General features: G+C 38.7%; 1 protein-coding gene across 1 annotated transcript; it reads left to right on the top strand.

Moving 5' to 3' along the window:
• Positions 1-8,190: 8,190 nt before the first annotated feature.
• Positions 8,191-22,903, top strand: LOC133999538 (ral guanine nucleotide dissociation stimulator-like 1). The gene is made up of 17 exons (XM_062438751.1): positions 8,191-8,214; positions 11,367-11,656; positions 12,353-12,397; positions 12,579-12,778; positions 12,903-13,057; positions 13,164-13,412; positions 13,664-13,767; positions 14,172-14,256; positions 15,834-15,905; positions 16,521-16,607; positions 17,099-17,131; positions 17,516-17,637; positions 19,089-19,178; positions 19,476-19,605; positions 21,381-21,704; positions 22,555-22,669; positions 22,764-22,903. Exons 1-17 carry the CDS (start codon positions 8,191-8,193, stop codon positions 22,901-22,903), a joined length of 2,265 nt encoding a protein of 754 aa, XP_062294735.1.
• The last annotated feature ends 432 nt before the right edge of the window (positions 22,904-23,335 follow it).

Raw genomic sequence — 23,335 nt, forward strand, 5'->3', positions numbered from 1 at the left:
CAGAGAAAGCTCTTATCTCCTGCTGTGCTGGTTTTATGTAAGATCCACCTGATGGTTGCACGAAAGCTCTGCCCTGCTTAGATTACAATCACCTCTAGCTCTTCTCTTTAAGAGTCATATCAGTACATCATCAACAAGTAGCACATTGCTTGTGATGGCGCAGCGATACCACTGTCACTACTGACACTTACATCAGGTGGATTTGAGCCTATAAATTAGTGTTTTTCTCAAAGCGGGGTCCACATCATGGAGTTCCAGGGGCTTCCCAGCAAAAAAGGGAAATCATTTATTTTCACTATAATTCCTAACATAAGTAACACAATGACGGAATGTGCGACTGTTTTGGTCACAGGTTTCATACACTTGCTGTTATAAAATCTAAAAGCAAAACTCTTATCAGATAGGGGACCCTGGGACAAAATCTTCGGGTTCGTGGTCCTATTTATGTCAGTTTAGGAGTCCTTGATGTGAAAAAGTTTGAGTACCACTGTTCTAAATTGCTCTGAGGTCGACCCACCTCACCTGTGCTGGCAGGTGGTTAAGGTCCTGGATCCTGCACAGGGTTAAATCACCCATTGGTGTACTGGGTTGGACTGTGGTCCATCATTGTTATGTACTGATGACCTGCCCAGGACGTTTCTCTGTTTAAGTCCCATTCTTCTGTGAGCCTGAATAGGACTAAGTGGATATAGACTATAAAATGGAAGAAAAAAACCCACAAAAGAAGCAGTCTCACAGCCACTACCTTATTACAAACAACCAGGCATGTCAAGAAGAACTGACTCAAGCATAATCACAATTAATGAAATGAATCACAAAGAACAGTATTTGGTGGTATGAGCTGAAGCTGAGTCATAAAGCTGTTATGATGCCAAGAATGCCACTTAAAAACACACAAAGGAATACTGTTTCTGTTAATGTAGTCTAATGGGATGTGTGTTTTTCTGAAACCTCCTCCGTCTTAAGGTCTGAGTATGTAGGACATGCATTCAGAGGGGCAAGTGCAAGTTTCAAGAGCAACTGCGATCATTCCTCTCATGCCATTGTTTGAATTTTTGGAGATCTTTACTACAAGTAGTTATTCAAATTGTTTTAGTGTGCCGCCGTCACCATAAACAGTTTTGGTCTGCATTGTTTGGTCTTTGCTCTCAAATCAGTTTTTTTGCTTTCAAATAGTATTAGTATTATTTTTTTGATTGCAGTGCTCTCAAACATGTTATAATTGACTGCACTATAAAAACACAATGTTAAGCCCATGTCACACATGCTGTTGCTTTTTCAATGGCAAGAACATGGTGCCAGTTAAGGATTTTAAGGTGATGAATGTGGCTGACCCAAGATATAAGCTCTAACACAGGAAACATGTATATTACAGGTACGATTTAGAATGACAGAACAAAAAGATTTTGTTTATTTTTTGTTTATTATAACATTTATCATGTTTGCAGTTCACACATTTCTTGGAAAATGATCTTATCTTGACCCTGCTAGGAAATTATAAGCTTAAGTGGCTCTAAAGCTCAAAAGAAATATCAGTATTGACTGATATGAGTGATATCAGTTGATATATCTGCAGCTCTACCCTGGAATCAATCACTTTGTGGTTTAAAACGAGATAGCTTAAAAACGGTGTGGTTGTTTTTTTCTTGAGGATTTTTGCCTCTCCCTAAGGTTACTGCATGCTTATTCAGCACAGACAGCTTTTGACCTTTGCACAACAAACTGCATCAACACAGTAAACACACTGAGGGTTTCAGGCCATTCATTAGCATCATCAGTGTTCCCTGCGGTGAATATGACTTCATGACGTTCTGTTTGCAGTCAAACACTGTGCGATAATTCAGGAGTCCAATCACAAAAGATGCTGTTTTCTCAGCAGGTTTGCGTCACACGTCTTGAGTGGTTAACGAGGCTTGTGAGGCAGCAGTGGTGGATTTAGATATGGGCGGTATAGGCAGCTGTCCAGGGCGCACCTAATATGTATGGTAACCTAATGATGCAAAAAATTAAAATCAGTCACACTATAAAATAAACCACAATCCATAGTGTGAATATGTAATTTCAGCAGGGTGAATAGTTTACTTTTGGTTGACACCGCTGGAGGATGGGTAATATTGATTCTTAAGTGTGTTGTTCTATTTGTGTATCATATGTATATTATATGTGTGATATAGAATATGTGCAGTCTACTTTTATTTTATTAGCAATATGTTATATTTCATAATAATTACAATAACTTTATTTTATTTATATTTATATAGCCTACTAGAATTGTATCTATCTATCTTTCTAAAGGGGTAGGACTAGAAAAGCTCATTGGTTCATCCTACACCCATTCGAACATTAGATATTTATTATATATATTATTATTATTGTTTGTTGTATGCCTGAAAGAGGAAAGTTTTTTTTTTTAAAGAAGGAAAAAAGGAGGAAGAAAGAAAGAGAGAGAAAAAAATGGAAGGAAATTATGTGTTTTTTTTACTTTTTTGCTATAATTTCTATTTTGCCGTAAACCACTATTTGTTTTGTTTCGCTATTTTAACATGTTCGAAATAAACTTAACTAACTAAAAATCTATCTGGGCGTGTGTGTGCGTGTGTGTGTGTGTGTGCGTGTGTGTGTGTGTGTGTGTGTGTGTGTGTGTGTGTGTGTGTGTGTGTGTGTGTGTGTGTGTGTGTGTGCTTGCGTGTGTGTGTGTGTGTGTGTGTGTGTGTGTGTGTTCATTCCTGTCTCCATGGAGAACACCTGAAAAGCCCAAGTGGCTGAGTCATTAGCAGGAGTGGCGGAGTACTTAAGACCCACTGATACTGATATGTGCCTCTGTGGCCCTCGTAACTCGTAAAATGTGAAACAACCTTTTAGTAATAATACCTCAGTGGAATATACTTCCATTTCAAGCATTTTTACAATCAATAAATGTTGTTAATGAAGGTGATAAAGTCATGTTTTTTCCCTGTTTTGCTGCCATCTGGAGTGGTTTACATTAGGAGAAAGACAAAGATAGCCTTCAACCTGCAACATTTTACATCAAAATGTTACATTTCAGTCATCAATCCAAAGAGGACAGAAAATATTGTAAAAGCAAAGACTTGGTCCTGTTCTGTATTCGGTTTTTTCCTGTTTTGTCCACTTTGAACTGTTAAAAGCAGAAATAAAGCGTGTCGGACATACTTTCAGGCCTCAAATGAATGACTACACCAATGTATGAATGAGGATGTTGTTCTTTCTGTCTTAACTTGCCCTTCTTTGACTCACATGGGCTTTTGTTCATCTTGTTTACTCAGTGGAGAGATGCACTGAGCTGAGAGGAAATACCCTACATACAGTACTCTATTCTCTTATCACATATATTTATTATTGAGGCTCCATTTTAAATTATTTGCTTAAACTAACATTAACTGATTTTTTTGGCCACTTTGGAGCAGCACAACAAGTTGTAAAAAGAACGCTGACATATTTATAAAGCTGTTTTGGTGAACGTGTTAGCTAAAATCAGACATGGAACAACATTAGCATTCATTTGAAGTTTTGTCTCTGGCCATGTGGTGAATGCAAGTCCAGTATTTACTCTCCTTTTTGCACTGGTTTGGACTCCACCATGGATTTATTAAGAAAACAGTATACGGCATTAGGCCTGTCACAATTATTACGTAATTATCAACATCATCTTGTCTACATATCGACTTATGTATGATACATGAACATAGCCTTGATCTTTTGTTTATCTCAATATTGCCACACTTCACATTAGCAGCTAAGAGGCTATTCATGTCACATTGGCTAAGCGAGTAGTGTCCTCCATTCCTGCCGTTTATATGGAATTAAAGGTAAATAACTCTGTCCTGGCCCATAATGGCAGTCTGTGTTTTTACAGAAGTAAATGCACTCCTTGCATTACTATGCTATTATATTATCATTATATCAGTGGTATATTAGATTAGAAAGACAATAATATTGTTTATCGCGATTATTTCTGAGACAATATATCGTCCAACAAAAGCAGTTATTGTGACAGGCCCATACAGTGCTGCTGCTCAGCCCTGCTGGCAATTCTTCCTGGTGGCTACTCATGGTATTGCAGCATAAAAAGTCCTGCTGCCCAATAAGCATTTTCCCCTTTAACATTTTTTACAGGACACCTCAAACTGTATTACAAGTATCATGTTACAAGTAACAAGTATTATGAATTTTTAATCCATGAAAATGTTATATTTGTAAAACCTTTGAGATTTTAAAGTAGTAGTAAGTTTGTGACGTCATCCCAATGTAAAGTCTATGAGTTTAACCTGAACACAGAAAGAAAACCTGGAAGGTAAAAAAAAAACTATTTTTGCCTATGTGCTAGGTATCCAGTTTTTATAACGCGTCCATGGTCTCCACCAACTCCTGAGAAAAATATCTGCCCCTTTAGTTGCCAAATGCTCCACTGGAATAACAGCATCTGCCACTTTTTACTTCTACTTCATAATGAATTCAAACGTGCTTAAGTGATGTACATACTGTTGATGCACATGCTACTTCTTCATTGCAATAAAGGCCTGCCACTGCCACAAGATTCATCAATGCTCAGACCATTCAGAAGGCATTTGTCTCTTGTGGTGTGTTGATAAAGAACTGTCTGTCTACATTCCTCGTGGCTACTGTAACCATTGTGCGTCAGCCCTCCTTGGAAGGCTTTAAATTCCTGAATCCGGAGGGCAAATTTCTGAATTCTATGAATTATCCCAGATTTGTAACTTGTCTTTCTTTTTGTTGCTTGGAGGGAATCTCTCTGGCTAACAAGAGTGGAGACTGTAAAGGCTTCAATAGCAGAATGCAAACATGAAAATATTGAGCGGATGTCTGCTCAAGAGCCTCGTTAGATAGCATACAGAAATGAGGTGTGTTTAACAATGGAATACTAACACATTGTGCAGTTTGTAGCTTATTTTTTATGCCAAAAACAAAAAAGATGCCCATGTTTGCCTCCAACTCAATTGAAAAATGTGGCATTGACTGCTCTTTGAATACAAAAGCTCTTCACATGAGACACTAGAATCAAAACAGGCTCACGCCTTTAGAAATGCGCAGCTGTTGAACTTATACAGTACAATATATCAAGAGATCGCATGTTAATAGCAGGTGTAGGTGGGGTCCATCCTTTACAGTGACACATTTGTATTTACAACGTGGGCTGATATACGACACCGCCACTATCAACAATAAAGACCCGGGGGGAATAAACCACACCTAAAAGCGTCAGAGGGTTCATATTAGCGTTTGAATTGTTCTGGCTGGAGAATAAAAGCTAAGCCTGTGCCAAGTTTGTAGATGAAGAGGAAACTTGGACGTCACTTGTGTCAATTGTTATTGTGATGAAGAAATATGGAAACACAAGCTGTAGGGTGTATTAAGAGTATTATATACCTCACTTGTAACCCAAATCTCCACATTTGGACGTAGTTAGTCGTACGAAAGCCATACGAGTCGAGTAAAAGTTTAACAAATAAAAAGGATGTGATATTTGTGTTGTCTGTTTGGTTTGGAAGCGAAGAAGAGGCTTTTACATCAGCGGTGAAGATGACGCAGGGAGGAACAGCCATATTTCATAGAAAAGTTGAGCGTGTCTCCACATTCCATGTAGGTCAGACTGGTTGCCTCAAACATAAACACATAAACACACACCGGTGACTTGTGTAAGAGTATTATAAAATTGTGACTTTTATGGTTTTACATATAAATTTTCGATTTTTATTATAGATGATTTAGAGGGCAAACTTAAAACAGGATCATTGTAAATGTTTCAAAACAGAGAGGCAGATGAAGATAGACAGGCCAAGGACACAGGGAGAGATGATGAGTGTAAAAATGCTCTTCCTCACTATTAAATCAAACATAATCCAAAATAACGAGTTTCAGTTTCAATTCAGTTTGTTACTATTCTTCACGTGCTTCTGCAGTTAAGATGAGGACAAACAAATAGGCTTAAAACATGATTTCCAACATGACAGGCAGCCACGAAACAGATTTGGTTCACTATAAAACATAAATACATGTTTGAATAGGATTACTTTAATAGAACTTTATTTTTCTCTTGCACAAGAGACACAACAATCACACATATGATGCACAAACCTATCACAACCAAAAAAAATGAACAACTATATCATCTCTGGCAGTTGTAATAATTGTTCACTGGTGTAATTAATAATAATAATAATAATATAATAAGGTGAAAAGAAATGAATATGATTTTAAAAGTGAGATATAGTCAGTACTTTGGATGAGTGTGTGCCTTTAAGTGGTGTTAAAGTGCAGTTATGAGTTATGGGGTCCTTAAAAAACACCATCACCCCTTTTTACACTAGCATCACAACTGTAGACAAATCCTAACCATGCATGTATGTGTGATCTGGTTTGTAAAAACTACACTCAAAGGCTAAAAGAGTGTTTTTTTAATCTGCAGTCAACACACAGCTGATTAATTTAATTCATTTAAGCAGTATTCAGAAGAAAACATCCAAATATGTCACATTTGTATGTAGATGATTTTGGTTCGGTTGTGGCAAACTGCAACACATTGTATGAATGTAAATTGTGCATGCAAGAGAAAGAATTCTTATGTCACTCATGTACTGCTGTCAACTTATCAGTGTTATAGATCATTATAGGGGAAGAGTCATATGATCCTGACAGCGTTTTGCCACTTTGAACTTTACCAAATGCTCTGCACCACAGAACTCTGCAGCCAAGCAAACACACAGCAGGAGACAACTTTTAGACTTTTAGCTTGATGCTTTCACCTAAAACAACTTTAAACATTCCTTCCAGATGTGTTTTATGGAAAATGACCTCATGTGTCTGATATTGGGGGTTTTTTTCCACAATTTTTTTTTTTTAGAATTATGTAGATAAAATAAATTGTGCTTTTTCCCTCATGGAAAAACCCATACTCTAGAATCTAATTTCGGGTTGTGTAAGTTATCTACTGGACCATGAATGACTTCCAACTTCCAACTAGTTGTGACACGCTCTATGTCTTAATCTCAGATTTAAAGGTACCTTGTAGGGTTTTTTCTTTTAATGTTAACAAACAAAAGTGCAAAAAGCATTGTGTCTATTCTTGATTAATGTATTTCTGTCCTCCTGAAACATTTGAAAAATCCATTTTTTGGAATATTTTATGTTTTGTGCATACAAGTTTTACATCTATATTTTTTATTCCTTTAACTACATCTGGATTATAACAGAACAATCACGGCTGTAACACTGATAACACGTAATTTAGGACCAAAATAAGGAAGTTTAAACAGATTCTGCTCAACTAAACTCATAAAATACAAGACAAGACAAATTTGACACATGCTGCATTCAAGTGCTCTTTGGATGATCTGATTTCAGAAGTTGAGAAACTGTTCTTCCGACTTTGGTGTGTTCACGAGCCTTTAAGAAGATATGTTGAATCTCCTTAGAATGAGAAAAGTTATTCATTTTAATAACTTTTCTAATCCATTTAGCTCACTTTAAATGGACAGCAATTAACGGTTACAACCTAATACCGTATGAACAATTAGATTTGAGCAAAAAAGTTGATATGCAAAATATTAATTCGTTTTTTGTTTTTTTAAAATTTCACTCCTTTAATCAAACATGTTGTCCTACTTTCTGTGTTGTTCCGACTCAAAGGTCCCGTTCTGTGAATTTTCCCAGTCGAGAATTCATTTTTCCGAGTATTCCGACACCACTTGAATGCCACATTACTGTACTAGACACCAAACCCGCGCGCACACATACACACACAACTCCCCACCTCCGCGTCCTCCAGTCAATTCTTGCAGCTGTCCCTCCCCCACTATAAAGCGCTGAGAGTTTCAGTGAGTGTGTCCAGTGTGGAGGAAACTTGTCAGCTGGTATCGGTGGATTCAAATCACTTCAGCCCAAAGACACAAAACAAGTTAGAACAGTTTGGATCTCATCAGAGCGCCACTTTTTTATGGAGCCATAAAATGTAGCGATTATTCTGCGGCGAAAGACGTGTTTAATTGTAAATACTGGCGTGTTAATGTAGTTCCCAAACAACGTTTTTAATAAAGTTTATTTATTATATGAACATGCAGCCTTAAACTTAGAGTTTCGCAACTTGGGAGTTAAATTTCAGTTAAGCAATTCCTGTCAAGATGGAAAGCAACGCTCCATAGAACACCGGACGAAATGGGAAAATGGGAGTTGACTATGGTAAGAAAAACTTTTGATTTGATCCAACAATAAAGTCAGATGGAAAATTGAAAACTAGGAGGGTAAGAGTTAAATGTTTGTGGTGCACACTGAGACATGCAGGGGTTAGATTACACTCTGTGGCATTGGATTCACACCCAAAAATCTAAATTTATCCAATGAATAAATGCTACTTTTCTTCAGATGAACATGTAAATATATATATCTAGGTCTACCTGCTGATGTTGGCTCTTCATGTCTATACCTTCCTCTGTAAATCGGACTCTATCCTACAGCACATCTGCAGTCACAGCAACTGTATGTGAGAGCCTGCTGTCCCTGTTTGTTTTCTCATATCATTAGTCACAGAGCTAAGCATCCAGTTTCGCAAAAAGAATAAATACCAAGCAATCCTTTAAACACCCTGAGGGTCATTTAACAAAAGTCTCACCTGATCTAAAGGTATTGCCAAAATTCTCTTTGACTTTTATTTTGTAAAAAATAAATTAATATCAATATAACTGATCATTCAATATGTTGTTTGGTGCACGTGTACAAAGTGAGTAAGGACACATGTCATTTCTGTGTACTTTAATAGGAAGTTCAGCTGCAACTTGAAAACAGGTTTAAAATCTTTGAAATCAACACACAGCATATTTTTCTAGTCTGAAGAACCTTCAGCTGTAAGTGTTAAGTGAACATGTTGATGTGTTGTTGTTGTTGTTGTTTTTTTTTTTTAGAAAATTAGATGCTTAGCTCTGTGCTTTGAGTGTAATGGGAGGCACAACCTGGAGCTGCAAAAGGTCAAGGGTATGACTGTCTCCCCTGTGTTTAAGTGAGATGAACCCTTGTGCTGTAGAAGCCTGTCATTGGACAGCTGACCCACATTATCACACAAAACAACAACCCCACGAGGAAGTCTTAACTATATTTTTTCTCTTATTTCGACCAGGCTGTCAGTAGTGCTTAGCACCACCAGTGCACAGCTGACGATGAGCAACACTGGGACACAATGCACAGTTTCCTGTCTGTGTGTCGCTAACAAACCACTGTAGTTTCTATGAGGGACAAAGAGGTTTGTGTGAAACTGGTTAGCACTAGAAGACACAGCAGTTACACATTTGCCTCCACATTGACACATTTCAATAATAATTCACACTAGAAAATGAGCCTTCATGTGTCAATAATTGATTTTAAATAGCTATTATGAGGTAGCATCGTCAGTGTTTAGTCCGCTGTGTGTGTTTTCATATTGTCCAGAAGTGATTTTAACATAAAACTATAAGTTTAAAAGAATCCTCATTTTAACCCTACTGTTGTCTTTCTGTCGACCGTGCAACTTTTGTCCCCCTGAAAAAAAATGGACTGTTTATAAAGCATAAGGTATACATTATCACGCAATTCTGTGTTAGACCTTTTTAGCCAAATTCATTCCAACTTATTACCACAAGTTTTACACATATTTTTGGAAATTATGGTTAATGGTCCTCGTTTAAATTGAAGTATACCTCAATTTTGAATTAACATGCAATATGTGAGGTTGTACAGTGACAAACTAAATAACTTAATTGCATGATACAAGTCTAAAAGGTCATTTTTTATATTGATTAGAGCACCACATAGGACATTATATTGTGTGTCAACTTGCTATCGCTCCAGTGCTGCAGTATAGATTTTTTGCATAGATTTGCATATAAAAGCAGATGGATTACCACATGAGTTGTTAAATAACACAGTTTAAATTTAAAGGGACACTCCCCTGCTTTAACACATAAAGTTTAGTTTATCTATGACTTCTTCTGTCGCTCTGGAGGAACATTTTGTCTGAAGGAATAACCCTGATGACGTCATCAGCTTGGACTCGAGACAAAATTTGAGTTTCAAAAACATGAGCATTTACTTGCTAGGATATGCTATTACAGTGAGTTGCATTATGGGAAACGTAGGATCCAATATTTTTAGAGCTTTACCCATAACAGTTAGAGTTGTTGAGACTTGAGCTGCATCTATTCTGTTCTATATGAAGGTTATGTGTCTCTGTCAGATCTACTAACTTAGTCGAAGTGTGTTAATAAATCACCTGAGTGTTCCTTTAATGGAGGCTAAAGTGGCAGCTATGTGTCTTTTTTTAATTTCAAATAGCAAACGTTTTATTTTTGCTACCTTCTCTTTAAACAAATGACCCTCACGCTGCTGCTGCTGCTACTGCTGCTGTTCAGTCTTCATTTTTAAATTATGCGATGCAGCTGCTGCCTCTTTATACAGCAGATGATCTAGTCCTTAAACCACAGCGTGCTCAGCATTCATATCATTCGAGGGAACCCTGTTCATTTGTCTCTCTGTGTGTGTGTGTGTGTGTGTGTGTGTGTCAAGAGCTGTCGAGTGCTCTGGAGGAGCTATCTCTAAAACAATGATAGCTCTTATAAGATCAAACAAGTACACACACAAAATGATGACACTCGGCGCTCAAGGCCTTTTTCTTTATTGGTCTTCGGAGAATCATAAAACTTAAGAACTCTCTGACATTTAAGGCAGTGTTTTTGCATTTGTTTTGGTGTTTTGCTTTCATGTACTACTAGCTTAGTATTAACCTTTTCTATAATCCAATATTTGTCCATAAACAGTCTCGTCAACCTATAAAATTCTGGGAAAATTCCAGTTGCAGTGTAGCTGGAAAATGCTAAAAAAAAATTAAAACTAAGCATCATGACGCGTTGTTTGTGCTGCCGTTGGAGGCCCCAAATGATGGCATGTGTATGAAGTAAATATTACGTAGTGTTTGTGGCTCACACGGGATCAGTTTAAGTGGGATCAGATCTCACTTGTTTGCATGTTTGCCCCTTGGTGTGTGTGTGTGTGTGTGTGTGTGTGTGTGTGTGTGTGTGTGTGTGTGTGTGTGTGTGTGTGTGTGTGTGTGTGTGTGTGTGTGTGTGTGTGTGTGTGTGTGTGTGTGTGTGTGGCTGTCCACCTGGCTGTTTGGCCATGCAGGCTTGCTGCTATTTTAACCTCTGACCCTAATGTTGTGACCAGTAACATCACTAGATCTATATTTGTGTATCCCACCCGTACCTTTTTGTATTTTTGCGACGCAAGCAGCGAAATGATTGACAGCCGCTCTCTTAGTAGTAGTGTGGGTGTTTTTTAAAAAAGTAACATTTTTCCTTTATTCTCAGAACCCAGTGCAGGAATGGGGTGAAGAGTGCGAGGAAGGCGCGGTTTATGGGGTGACTCTACGTCGGGTGTCCATCCCTAACGCCATTAGCCCCAGTGAGACGAATCAATGCTGCGCTTTTGTCCACTACCGAACCAGCAAACTGCGGCGACTGAAGGCCGCTAACCTGGGACTGCTCGTGAATCACCTCCTCGATCCTGGCTGCCAGGAACAGGACTACAGCAGGATCTTCCTCTCCACATACAGGACCTTCACCAGCACCACAGACCTCATAGAGATGCTCTTCCAAAGGTACAAATCACTTTCATTTTGATACCACTGTATGTCTGACTTTTTTACTTAATGGAATACTTTTGGGGAATCTGATTATATGTTATCTTGCTCAGAGTTAGATAATAAGATTGATATCACTTGCATGTCTGTGCAGTAGATATGAATTAACCACACCAGCCATCTCACTCTCGGCTTGTAAGCATATTTTCTCATAATGTGAAAAAAGTATTTCTTATTGAAAGTCACGTCCGTTTACACTTCCTCGAACACTTCATCATAGTTTGCCTTCTTTCCGTGCTTATCATCCCTCTGATCTGAAAACGTCACGTGGAGCCGTCCCTGTTGTGCTCGATTTTCGAGGAAAAACAACTTTGTTTGCTGTAAATGCAAAGTCACCATGTCGAGTCAGGTTTTTTTTATTTTTTATTTATACATTGTTCCCCTGACAAAGCAACCATGCCCTGCCAGCTTTGATGTAATAATAAGTACCCAGCAGGTGGTCATTATCTGGAGGCTCCCAACAACAATTATACGCAGAGCGGTTTTAGAATGTGGTTGGCATGACTCGAGGTCAGGTTAAGGACGGCTGCGGGCGGAGACAAATAGTAATTAAAGATGTTTAAAGAAAAACAGTGTGAAGGGTACGGTAGAGTGCACTTCTGAGACCTTTTTAATCCTTTCTTTTCATGATTTTGTCTGTTTTTATTCCTGTAGAGACAGCGCTCTCTCCGATCTGGACAACAGTGAAAACTACAGGAGGTGAGTGGATGACTTTTCTCTTGATCGATTCAAAATCAAAGATAAATATTGATGAAATGACACAACTGAAAACATTCAGTGTGCTTGTAACACTGTCCGGTTCATTTCTGGGAAGTGACTCTGATCCCGAAGCAACATTTGAAATAGTTACCATGTAATGATTTTTCCACTGCCTCTCCAGCCCTCTGTTGGCCTTTGTCCAGACATGGTTGGATGAGTACAGCGAGGACTTCAGAGATCCTCCCCTGCACTCGGCGCTCAGGCTGCTGCTGGATCACCTGAGGATCAGCTCTGCAGTGCACGACAACATGCGCAGCCAACCCAACTACTGCTCGCTGGCTGGGCAAGCTGAAACACTGCTCAGGAGGGTCCAGAAAGAAGGTGATCCTCCACCACATAGCATATAACCTAAAGTGATAAAACCTAACCCTGACCCATTTTTTAAATTTATACTGCCCTGAAAATCCTAATAAAAAAACCTATTTCCTGTCTGTGTCTTCACCAGCTGAGACAAGTGTCAGTTCTAAACAGGCAGCTCTGGAGCAAGATGAGGACGGTTCAGGTGATGAAGATTCAGGATATGAAAACTCTCTGGATCAAGGTAACATCATGGATTTCTCAGTCGAAGCCATCGCTGAGCAGCTCGCCCGTATGGACTCGGTACGTGGGAGGAGAGTCGTTTACATACAGTCTATCAAATGTTCCATATTTGCACACGCCCGCTGCTTTACAGTGATTTATAACAGGCTGATTTATGGTGTTTCAGGCTCTGTTTGTCAAAGTGGTGCCGTACCAGTGTCTGGGCTGCGTGTGGTCCCAAAGAGACAAGAAGGAAAACATGTCTCCCACCATCCGCGCTACCATCTCACAGTTCAACGCCATTACCAACCATGTCATCATGTCACTGCTGTGCCGGCCTACGGACGCCACCTCCAGTCCCACGTCCTCCCGCCGGTCTCCCACTACGCCGGCGCAAAGGGCCCGGATCATAGAGAAGTGGATCAGAGTAGCACAGGTCAGTGACTCAAGGTCTGACTCCAGGTTTCAGCAGGTGTTATTGCAAAAAATGTGTTTCCATAATCTGATTCAGCTGTTTAGAATCAGTGTGTAAATTTGAGCAATTCTCATTTGGTGCATTAAAAACATGTGGATGATTGTTTGTATAGAGCTTAATTAGGAGTATGATCATCATCAAAAAATAGAATTAGTAGAATATTTGATTTGAAATGAAGTCAATCCACTGAATGCAAGTTGTTTCTTCTGTAGGTTTGTCGTCTGTTGAAGAACTTCTCCTCTCTGAGGGCGATCCTGTCCGCCCTTCAGTCTAATGCGGTTTACAGGCTGAGAAAGACCTGGGCTGCTGTTAGCAGGTAGAGTTGGATTATTGCCATTTCAAAGTCCGTGATTTTTGCCCGTCTCCATGGTTGGGTTACATTGCATTTTACATAATTGTGCTTTAATGAGGGTGTTGGACCCTCATAAAGCGCAATTAAGTGATACCTACAGTGCAAGTTAGCAAATTCCTTGCTTTGGGGTGACCTATATTCTACCTCAGGTCATGAACATTGCAGTGAGCTTTTATAATGTCAAAGATAACAGAAGCATAACTTCATGCATGTTCTCTCTGTGGCCTAAAAACCTGGTCGGGAAACAAGTAGTGAAATTTTAACACCAGTCATTGTGCACAATACTGTCGTTAATTATTAAATTCTATATCTGGTGTTGGACTGAATAGCTGCATATTCAATCCATGTTGACTATGTTCTTTTTGTAGGGAGAGCAATGCCACGTTTGATAACCTCTGGGAAACCTTTCCTGATGAGAACTGTGTTCTAACCAACAGAGAGCTCCTGGTGGAGGTGAGAAAGAAACCACTTGTTGCTCAAAATCAAACTTGATTTACTTCAGTGTTTAACCTATATATGAACAGGACATTGGAACATACACATACCTTTGTAAGTGGATCAAAAGTGAGCTGTATTAGAATTAGTTTTTGTCACTTTTCTACTATTCATAATTTAGCTTAAATGTAGTTATATGAATTCCTCACTGGCTCAATTCAACATTTGTAATGATAATTTGTAATTTGTATCATGAAATCAACAAACATCTATCACTTTAAGTTAGCTACTAAGCTAATGCTAGCTGACTTATTTAATTATTATGGCAAATTTTGTTTCACATAATTGTAATCATTGTGTAAATGTTATGTAAAATCACTATATGTGATATCAGTTTAAAATAATGTAGGTGAGAGGTGGTGATAGCTGAGACGTGGCTCTCAGTAAGTGCTGTATGAAGACAGAAGTAGCTGATAAGTAGGACTCCTTTTACATTTCCATAGGAAATGTTTATGGTTCATTTCAACCTACCAGTGCTTCTAAGGGTTAATGTTTATCAGTGCAAAAATAGTCAACCCAGTGAGCTGTCACATACTTTCAGTATATGACAGCTCACAAGTTCATGCAAAGCAGCTTGCACTGATCTGAACTGAAGGCTAGTTAAAGGATTAATAAAAGCAGGTTTCAGCAGAGTATATCATACTGGAAGTACAGAATGGTTTGTTAATATCTAAACTTATGTGACCGTAAACACACAAGATATGAACTATAGATTAAGAACACAGTACAAAGAATGTTTGACTTATTGGAACCATCTCACTAAGTACTCATAATGGACATGGATTTTTTCTTTTAATTATTATAAAGATTCATTTTTGAGTTAATATTTACAGAAATGTTTAACAGAGTCTTAATGGGAAACTAGAGAGCTGAAGCACAATATGTTCCCTTTTTTTCTTTTTTTTTTCTTTTATGCTGCCTCCTTTTAGGCAACTGCGTCACAGGCGTCTTGTGTTAAGTTACAGTGAAAAGACTCTAAAGTCAATAGATCACTAGAGCTTTTCTGTTCACAACCACCACGCCGCCTCACAAAGAGATTCTTCGAAGGGAATCATTTCAAATGTCTAAGTTTTAAAGACTTTTTGTGTTCTCTTCCTTCTCACTTTACATTGTAGTTGTATTCAGGTGGTGCCTTTTGTTAAGGAAGCTATATATATTGTACCTGAGCATGATCGCTGTACTTTTCTACAAACACAAAAAGGCTTGGAAGTGGCCTCCCACCCTTTCACCGGATAACTATTAAACAGGATATCCAAGTTAATATATAATAGAAGTCATTCTTGTATTGAAAACAAGTTTGGTTAGCTTTTGCTCTGTAAGCTAGTTTGCAGTTTGCTTACATGCTTCATTTAAAGCCCTTTTGTACACGTTTGTGTGCCTGAGTATACTTGAATGTTTTGACACATAAAGAAACACAAAGATACAGATGAGAAAGTAGATTTTTAAAAGGATTTTAATCACTTATTTTTGATAATGGAGCAATCTGTGTCTATAACCTTCAACTGAATATAGCTCTATCTGACCTACTTCAACAGGACGGTGGCCAAGCAACCGTGGATAACATTTCTCCAAAGATATCCAAGCGGTATCCAGTACCCAGACAGATGGTAAGTCAAGAGATCTAGATGAACCTAAACCCTAAGCAGCAACCTTCCTCTTCTGCCACAAAAAAATGTTTTTACACTTGCTGCAAAAATGAGATTCAGTCAGCGAGTGAGGAAAGCAAAGCTTTATCATGGGATGTTGCCTTGGTGTATTTTCACCTCAGGGAGGTTTTTGTTTTCAAGAAGACTCATGCAAAACCTCTATCATATTATACAACTCCGAAAGCCCCAAGAGAGCTGATTTCTCTCAGTGTGGGTGGAGTATCTCTGCTATGGCAGAGTTCCAAACCTATCTTTAGCCTCGCTCGGTGCTGAACAAGTTTCAAATGGCCTCAGATCGCCAGGATTATAGGACAGTAATAATAGACTAGACCGGGGTGTTTTATGAGTCATATGCACAGTCTCCTGGCTGTAACATGAACCCAAAGTGCTGCTAACTGCGACGTGCCTTATGTGAAAGTATACTGACGCAAAGTTGACTGACCACAAAGCTATACAGTATTAAAAAAAATGTAATGGCGATGGTGTTTCAAAAGACACAAATAACTAGATGCAGTAACATGGGATAAAATTGCTGTAACCTAATAGGTGGTGTTCTTACATGTTGTCTCTCTGCAGAGCACCTCCAGTGGAGTGGTTCCTTACCTGGGCACCTACCTGACTGTCCTCACCATGCTAGACACCGCCCTGCCAGACACTGTGGAGGTACTACTTTTATTCCAGGACCCCCCTATTTAACATTCATCAGCAGTGTGTGTATATATATACTTAATATCTGACTATAATGTAGATACCCAACAAATTAATTGGTATAGAGCAGATACAAAACACAAAAATCAAAATTACTTACAATTCCAGTGTATAGGAATTAAATGTATCTGCCCTGCTACTGTAGGTGTCTGTCTACTATTAACATTTATATTAAAACCACTATAATAATTAACAATTTATAACTTTTAAATGTGTTTTAAAGACAGATCGACCACACCATATTGTATGAATTCCAATAGAGTCGAGCTGTGTAAAAGAACAACATATATTGTTTATGTACTGCTTAGAAATGCTAAATTGTGTGGATTAAAGTAAAATGTTAATGTACAGTTTTAAATGTTTATGTACTGTGTGTTTATTTTCCTTATCTGATTAATCATTAATCCATCCAATAAATAAGCATTAACAATGTTCTCTTTTTACAGGGTGGGCTCATAAACTTTGAGAAGAGAAGGAGGGTAAGTGCTTCCTCTTTGTGTAGCCTTTTATTTATTCTCATTTATTGTTATTTTTACACACTGTTCATGCAAAGGTGTCCACATGAGTCTGTCAGCACTTCATGCTTGTGTGGTTTGGTGTGTTCAGTACATTTGTGTTGTCCAAGTAAACAGAGTGAGAGGAAATTTCGTAACATGTTTTGAATACACAAGAACTTTTTTTCTCCTTTAAACATTTACATATCTGCTAAAGGACTATTTCATTACAGCTTTGTCAGTGTTCATTGTGTTGTTATCACCTAGTTGCTGCAGGCAGGTTATGTAACCACACAGATGACAGAAGTCTGGACACATCACCATATATGTCACTCTGGTTAATCTCCGTTGACATTTCTTTACCTACAGGAGTTTGAGGTTCTCTCACAGATCCGTGTGCTTCAGATGTCGTGTTCCCAGTACAACCTGCCCCATCACCCTAGAATCGCAGCCTGGCTTCAGGGACACAAGCTGCTCACTGATCAGGAGAGGTGAGCTGGAGGATGTGTTATTTTTTCCTCTTTTCCCTAACATAACTTTGATTAGATAATAAGTAAAGAGTTGCAGTTACATAATCTGAAATATGAGTTGTAAAAAATACTTCCTCTCTCATGTGTATAAATAAAGGTGTGTTACTTTCTAGTAATTTTCTATTCAAATATACATCCGTGGGTGCGGTATCAACTTTAATTTATTAAAATGTCACCTCATGCTGAGATTATGCCATCTGGTCAATGAATCACTTGTTATCAGATAGACATGGGTGTAGTCACATCGGAACCTGACCATAAAGAACAACTTGTTTGATATTTATAAGGCAGTAATTAATCTATTCACAATGAAACTGTCGTAGTAGCGCAGCCTTTGGCATGTACAGTTCTGCAAATGTATGAAATTTGCTAGATTCACCAGATTTTAGGGAGATTAACGGCAAAAAAACCCAAAAAACCTCACACATAAGCGATGCAGCAGAGGTGTATGAAAAATGAGCTAGCTAACAATATAGCTAACGAGACTTAACAGATAAAAAGTTTGCGATGCACCAAAAATACAAAAAATTAAAATCAAATAAAAAAGACTACAATAGCAGTTTGTGTTGCAAACACTCATACTTGCGTCTGTACACTAAATGTGCTTCTACAAAGGCTTAGCTTAGCACAAAGGCTGTCACAAGAAGCTAGCCTAGCTCTTTCTGCGCCTGACAAAAAAATGATGCGGCACATAACCCTGCTGTAAAACCATGTGTCATTTTTGCGTGATAATTCTGGTACTATTTTAAATTAATTAGATATAACATGTTAATTAGTGAGTTATAGAAGTGCTAGCCAGCGTTTTTTGTTACCTAATGGGGCATTCAGACCAAAAGCATCTGACGCGAATTGAGCAGCAAGTCTACATAGAAAATCAATGTAAATGGCGCGATAACACGCAATTTCATATCAGGCGGCGCGAATGAAGCGTCTGAAGCGGCGCGAATAAAGTTGGAAAAATTGAACTTTTCAGGCGACATCGCACCGCGACATCCAATCAGTGGCGAATCTCTCCCGACGTGATGATCTAAAAATTGATATTTATGATCAAGCGATGCGATTCAAGCGACTTTTTCAAGTCAGACGCTTTTGGTGTGAACGCAGCTTTAGAGCTAAACTAGCTGCTACCCATGTTTACGGTTTTTATGCTAGGCTAGGCTATCTGGCTGCTTCATACTAATTGTACAAACATGAGAGTGATTTCAACTTACTTTTAAATCTAAGTCTTGGCAAGAAAGTGAATATGAGGATATCTCAAATTGGAATGAAAGTATTCTTTCAAGTGCCTCTAGAGACCGTAGCAAGTACAAAGTTTTCCTCGGGAAAGGAAAAACTAACTTAAAAGATGGCAGTGTTCATATTCCATTACATTTCAAATATATTCATTGTGTTCATATTGTGTTTTATTGCAGCTATGAACTGTCGAGACAGCTGGAGCCTCCAGTGGACTTGTGTTCACCAACTCCCTGGAGCCACCGAACACTCACAAAGAAACTCTCTTTGTGAGTATCATGTTATTGTCTATTTGCATATTCAAACACTGTACAGTACATATTAGACTATGCATACAGACCTGAGCACAGCAATTTACAAACCTTAAAGTCACAGTTGTTAGCAAGTGGAATAGTTTTTTGAGACATTTTGAAAGCAATCTAATATTTGCAGTGTTTGTGTGCAGTAAAAGAAAAAATATATCATTCAATAATGTATAGTTATGTTTAAAACATCAGTATTATGATGATAACATTTGTTTTGTGTGGTGTATTTGATACCAACTCGAGTTAAATCTCTGTGTTCAGTTTCCTGACGGTGAGCGAAGGATCGAAAAAAGTACCCGCTGACCAGATCAGCGTTTCATCTTCTGGATCCAGTGGATCTGAGATGGAAGACATATCGTCCCCAAACTCAGCCTGTTCCATCAGACTGCAGGTAAACAGCTGTGTGTGCGTTTATGTATCTGCCTCACTGGGCCTCATGCAAGAACCACTTGTTCGAACAGATTCGTTCTTATAGCTGGAGTGTTGGACTTTTGTCACCCCCTTCTGGCAGTGAGAATAAAGGGGGGCGCTCGGCTGTGATTGCCTGCAGCTCGCACTAATGCACACCCCGAAAGACAGGCACACAGACAGGACTGGTAAAAACTGATATGTTTTGACAGTTCGCCGGCCCCAAACCGAATATTTTGACAGTCTGCCCACCAGGATTTGTCCCCTTATGCCCGATGACCAGTTCACTACTGGCTGTAACCTTGTGGATAAATAGTTTTGAGCGTCACCCCCTCACACACACCCCTACAAAATGACTCTTTCACTATCAGAATTTGATCCCTTCGATCCGATAACATTTGGAAAGTGTAGAAGAGCCGCTCGATTAACAGCCAGTACGGGAATGTCACACCCAACATGAGATTTAAAAACTCTGCATACTGTGAAACACAGACATTTATCTGGCAGTGATGAGCTGAAACAGCATTGTGTGAACTCATTTGGCATGGACAGTTCATTTATATGTGAAAGTTTTAGCACTGCAGGTTTAAGATGCAAGAACAAGTGATTTACTAACATTTGCGGCATTCCATCACCCTAATAAATTTAGAGTTTAAATATGGTACCAAATTTAATTTCAAAAGATAAATATATAACTAAAACAAACTTAATGCAACATTTATATTCTATTATCTATATTATCATCATCATGGCTGCTGCCAGCTGCCTCTGTGTCTCTCTGCATGACCGCCTCAAATCACAGACCGCTTTTCTTTGGAAAGACGTTTTTTTAACGTCTAACTCCATGTCAAAGCATTCCCTCTTTATCTCTGTCACAGTGTGAAGCTGCTCTGATGACACGTCAGCTGGAGTCATAGTTTTTTCCAATTGTTTTGGGTCTTTGACAGCTGACACTCCTTTGTTTTAGTCTGCTGATGTTTTTGTCTACTGGTGTCTGAAAGCAGGACTTAAAGCTGTGCGCTGTGTTTTTACTCTTTTTTTTATTAATGGAACTCGCCTACAAATTGAGAGGAATATGGAGCTTTATATCACAATTTTAGGGATGTGGATTATGTGAATGGTCAAATTTCATGAATGCACTCCTCCTCATGAAAAGGTGACAAGTTCAGGCGAGAGTGACTCAGAGCACTCGTACTAGCAAACCTCACGGAATTTGTTTTTAGGATTTTTAGGATAAAAATACAAACATGTTCTTGCACGAGGCCCATTGTGTCACATCCTCGTTTTCTGTCCTTTCTTTGTCCTCAATTGTGCAATCAGTGGTTTCTTTGTTGAAAGCTTTTTTTTTTCATGCTGTGCCTTCATCTAATGGGCCCTCTGTGTTCAGCACAACATCCACTATTTACACTTCACAAACAATCATCCCTTTTTAAGTTGTCAAACAAACCCCCAAAGCATTTTTCTAATAAGAGGTCGAATACACTGAATGGCCTTTAAAAAAAAAGAACAGGAAACTTACATAATCTCACATCACAAAAGATCCTCTTTGATGCGACTGTGAGCCCTCAACAAGTGGAATTTCAATTGAGCAGATCTTGAGTTGAGCTGGAGTAGGGTTTGTGTAGATCTCACTGCTGCTCAATAGCTTAGTTGTTGCAGCACAATCAATTTCCAAACCACTCCAAATGCTATCCAGTGCCACTCATCTGTATTGTTTCTGTCTCCCTCTCTTCTTCACTCTGGCTCCTCTCGCCGCAGTCCTTTCACAGCTCTTGCAACAACGTGTCCGAGGCCTCCTCTTCCTCCTCGTCCTCCCTCTGCTCCTCGGCTGCTGCCTCCTCTCCAGACTCCCCCTCTCCTTCCAGCTCCTCCGCTGAATGCCAGACGGACCTCTGCTCTTCAGCCGCTTCCTGCGGTGGCGCTCGGCCGAAACTGTCTTTGGCCTCCGAAGGCGGCCACCACAAACGCTCGGTGTCCATGACCTCCCTGCCTGTCTATAACCATCAAGGGGAAGACTCGTGCATAGTGAGGGTGAGCGTGGACCTGGGTCAGAACAACGGCAACCTATATAAAAGCATACTGGTGAGTTTATCATCGAGCACAGATCTAAAGATTATTAGCTGGGTGTGTATGAGATTAAAGTACCGCTTTAAGATTTTTCATTTTATGTTACTCAGTTTTTCCACTACATTAATTTGACCACTGTAGATTAAGATTAAACATATAAAACATGTGCAATATAATGCATGAGTACCTCAACCTTGACCAAATGAAGCAAATAAAATGATATATACATATTAGTACATCAGTTGTAATACTATAATCATATAAATGTTTCTGCATTTTTACCAGTGATGATACTTTAAGTACTCTGTATTTTTTGTATTTTTACAGTTTGGTATTGCTGCTTTTATTTAAAGACGCCCCTTTCAGACATGTTAGGACATATAAAAATACTTTAATTCATTATGATAAAGATTTTTGTGTCTAATGTGTTTTTTCCATTAAAAAGTTAAGTAAACTTGTAAGGAATTCATAAAATTACAAAACGTCTCTGAACACATCATCATATCACTAAACGTAATAATCTGCGATGTATGAATAAGCAAATATATGTCATAGTTTTAAAGTGTAAGAGCACTGGCGGCTTTACCTTTCCACATCATACTTGTGTAAGATGCATACTGGACTGTGATTGGCCTTCAAGCTAGTTGTGATGTCACAAATCATGCTCATTGGTTCATGTGTTAAACTCCGATTTAAGGCGAGCACAGAGAAACTTTCAGTAGATTCATGTAAAAACAGTGTTCTAGTGTCAAACATTGACTTGAAGTAAAAGATTTTAATATCTCTGCTGACCATTTAAACTGTGTTAAATAGATTAAGCGGCTTTATTTTGATGTGTTTGATATAATTTATGTGTCTTTCACAGTTGACCAGCCAGGACAAAACTGTGCAGGTGATTCAGAGGGCGCTGGAGAAGCATCACCTTGAGCACATGAACTACCGGGACTTCACCCTGACACAAGTCATCTCCTTAGAAAGAGGTCAGAACAGATGAACTATATTAGACTATACTATTAGAGAAAAAGCTAAAATAGTACTGAAATAACTTACTAATCCTGTTTTTTCTGTTTTCAGAACTGCTCATACCTGACAAGGCAAACGTCTTCTACGCCATGTCCACAACAGCAAACTTTGACTTTATTCTACGTCAGTTCCACAAAGGCCAGAAGAAACCATTGAGAGCCACGTCTAGTCTAGGACGATTCACCAAGTAGCACCTCTAGTGAGATGTGCACCTGCGAGATGAACTCATGAGTCTTTCCTGGGGGGGAAAAAAACAGTCCTGTTTTTAATAATTGTTTTATATAAGAAGCCTATGTTCTTTGAGGTAGGTCATCCATATTATTTGGATACCAAATAGGTGAAAATGTGATGTTTTTATGGTAACTGACAAGATGATGCAAAAGCACTTTATGAAGAAGAAGAGATGCTCTGTGATGGAGCTTAAAACACCTGGATCACACATGGTTTTGATTTCCTCTTGGATTAAACTGGGTACTTCTGTTAAACCAAAACAAACTGAGAAAAAAGAAAAAAGAGAACCCATTCCTTGACTTTTTCCAACAGGTGTGTTGGTAACGGTCACATGATTTTTAAGTGCGTGGATGCATGTGCAAATCCTGATTGATTTTTAAATCTGAGACTGC

The sequence above is a fragment of the Scomber scombrus genome, chromosome 18 (assembly GCF_963691925.1).
Source record: "Scomber scombrus chromosome 18, fScoSco1.1, whole genome shotgun sequence".
Classification (NCBI taxonomy): Eukaryota; Metazoa; Chordata; class Actinopteri; order Scombriformes; family Scombridae; genus Scomber; species Scomber scombrus.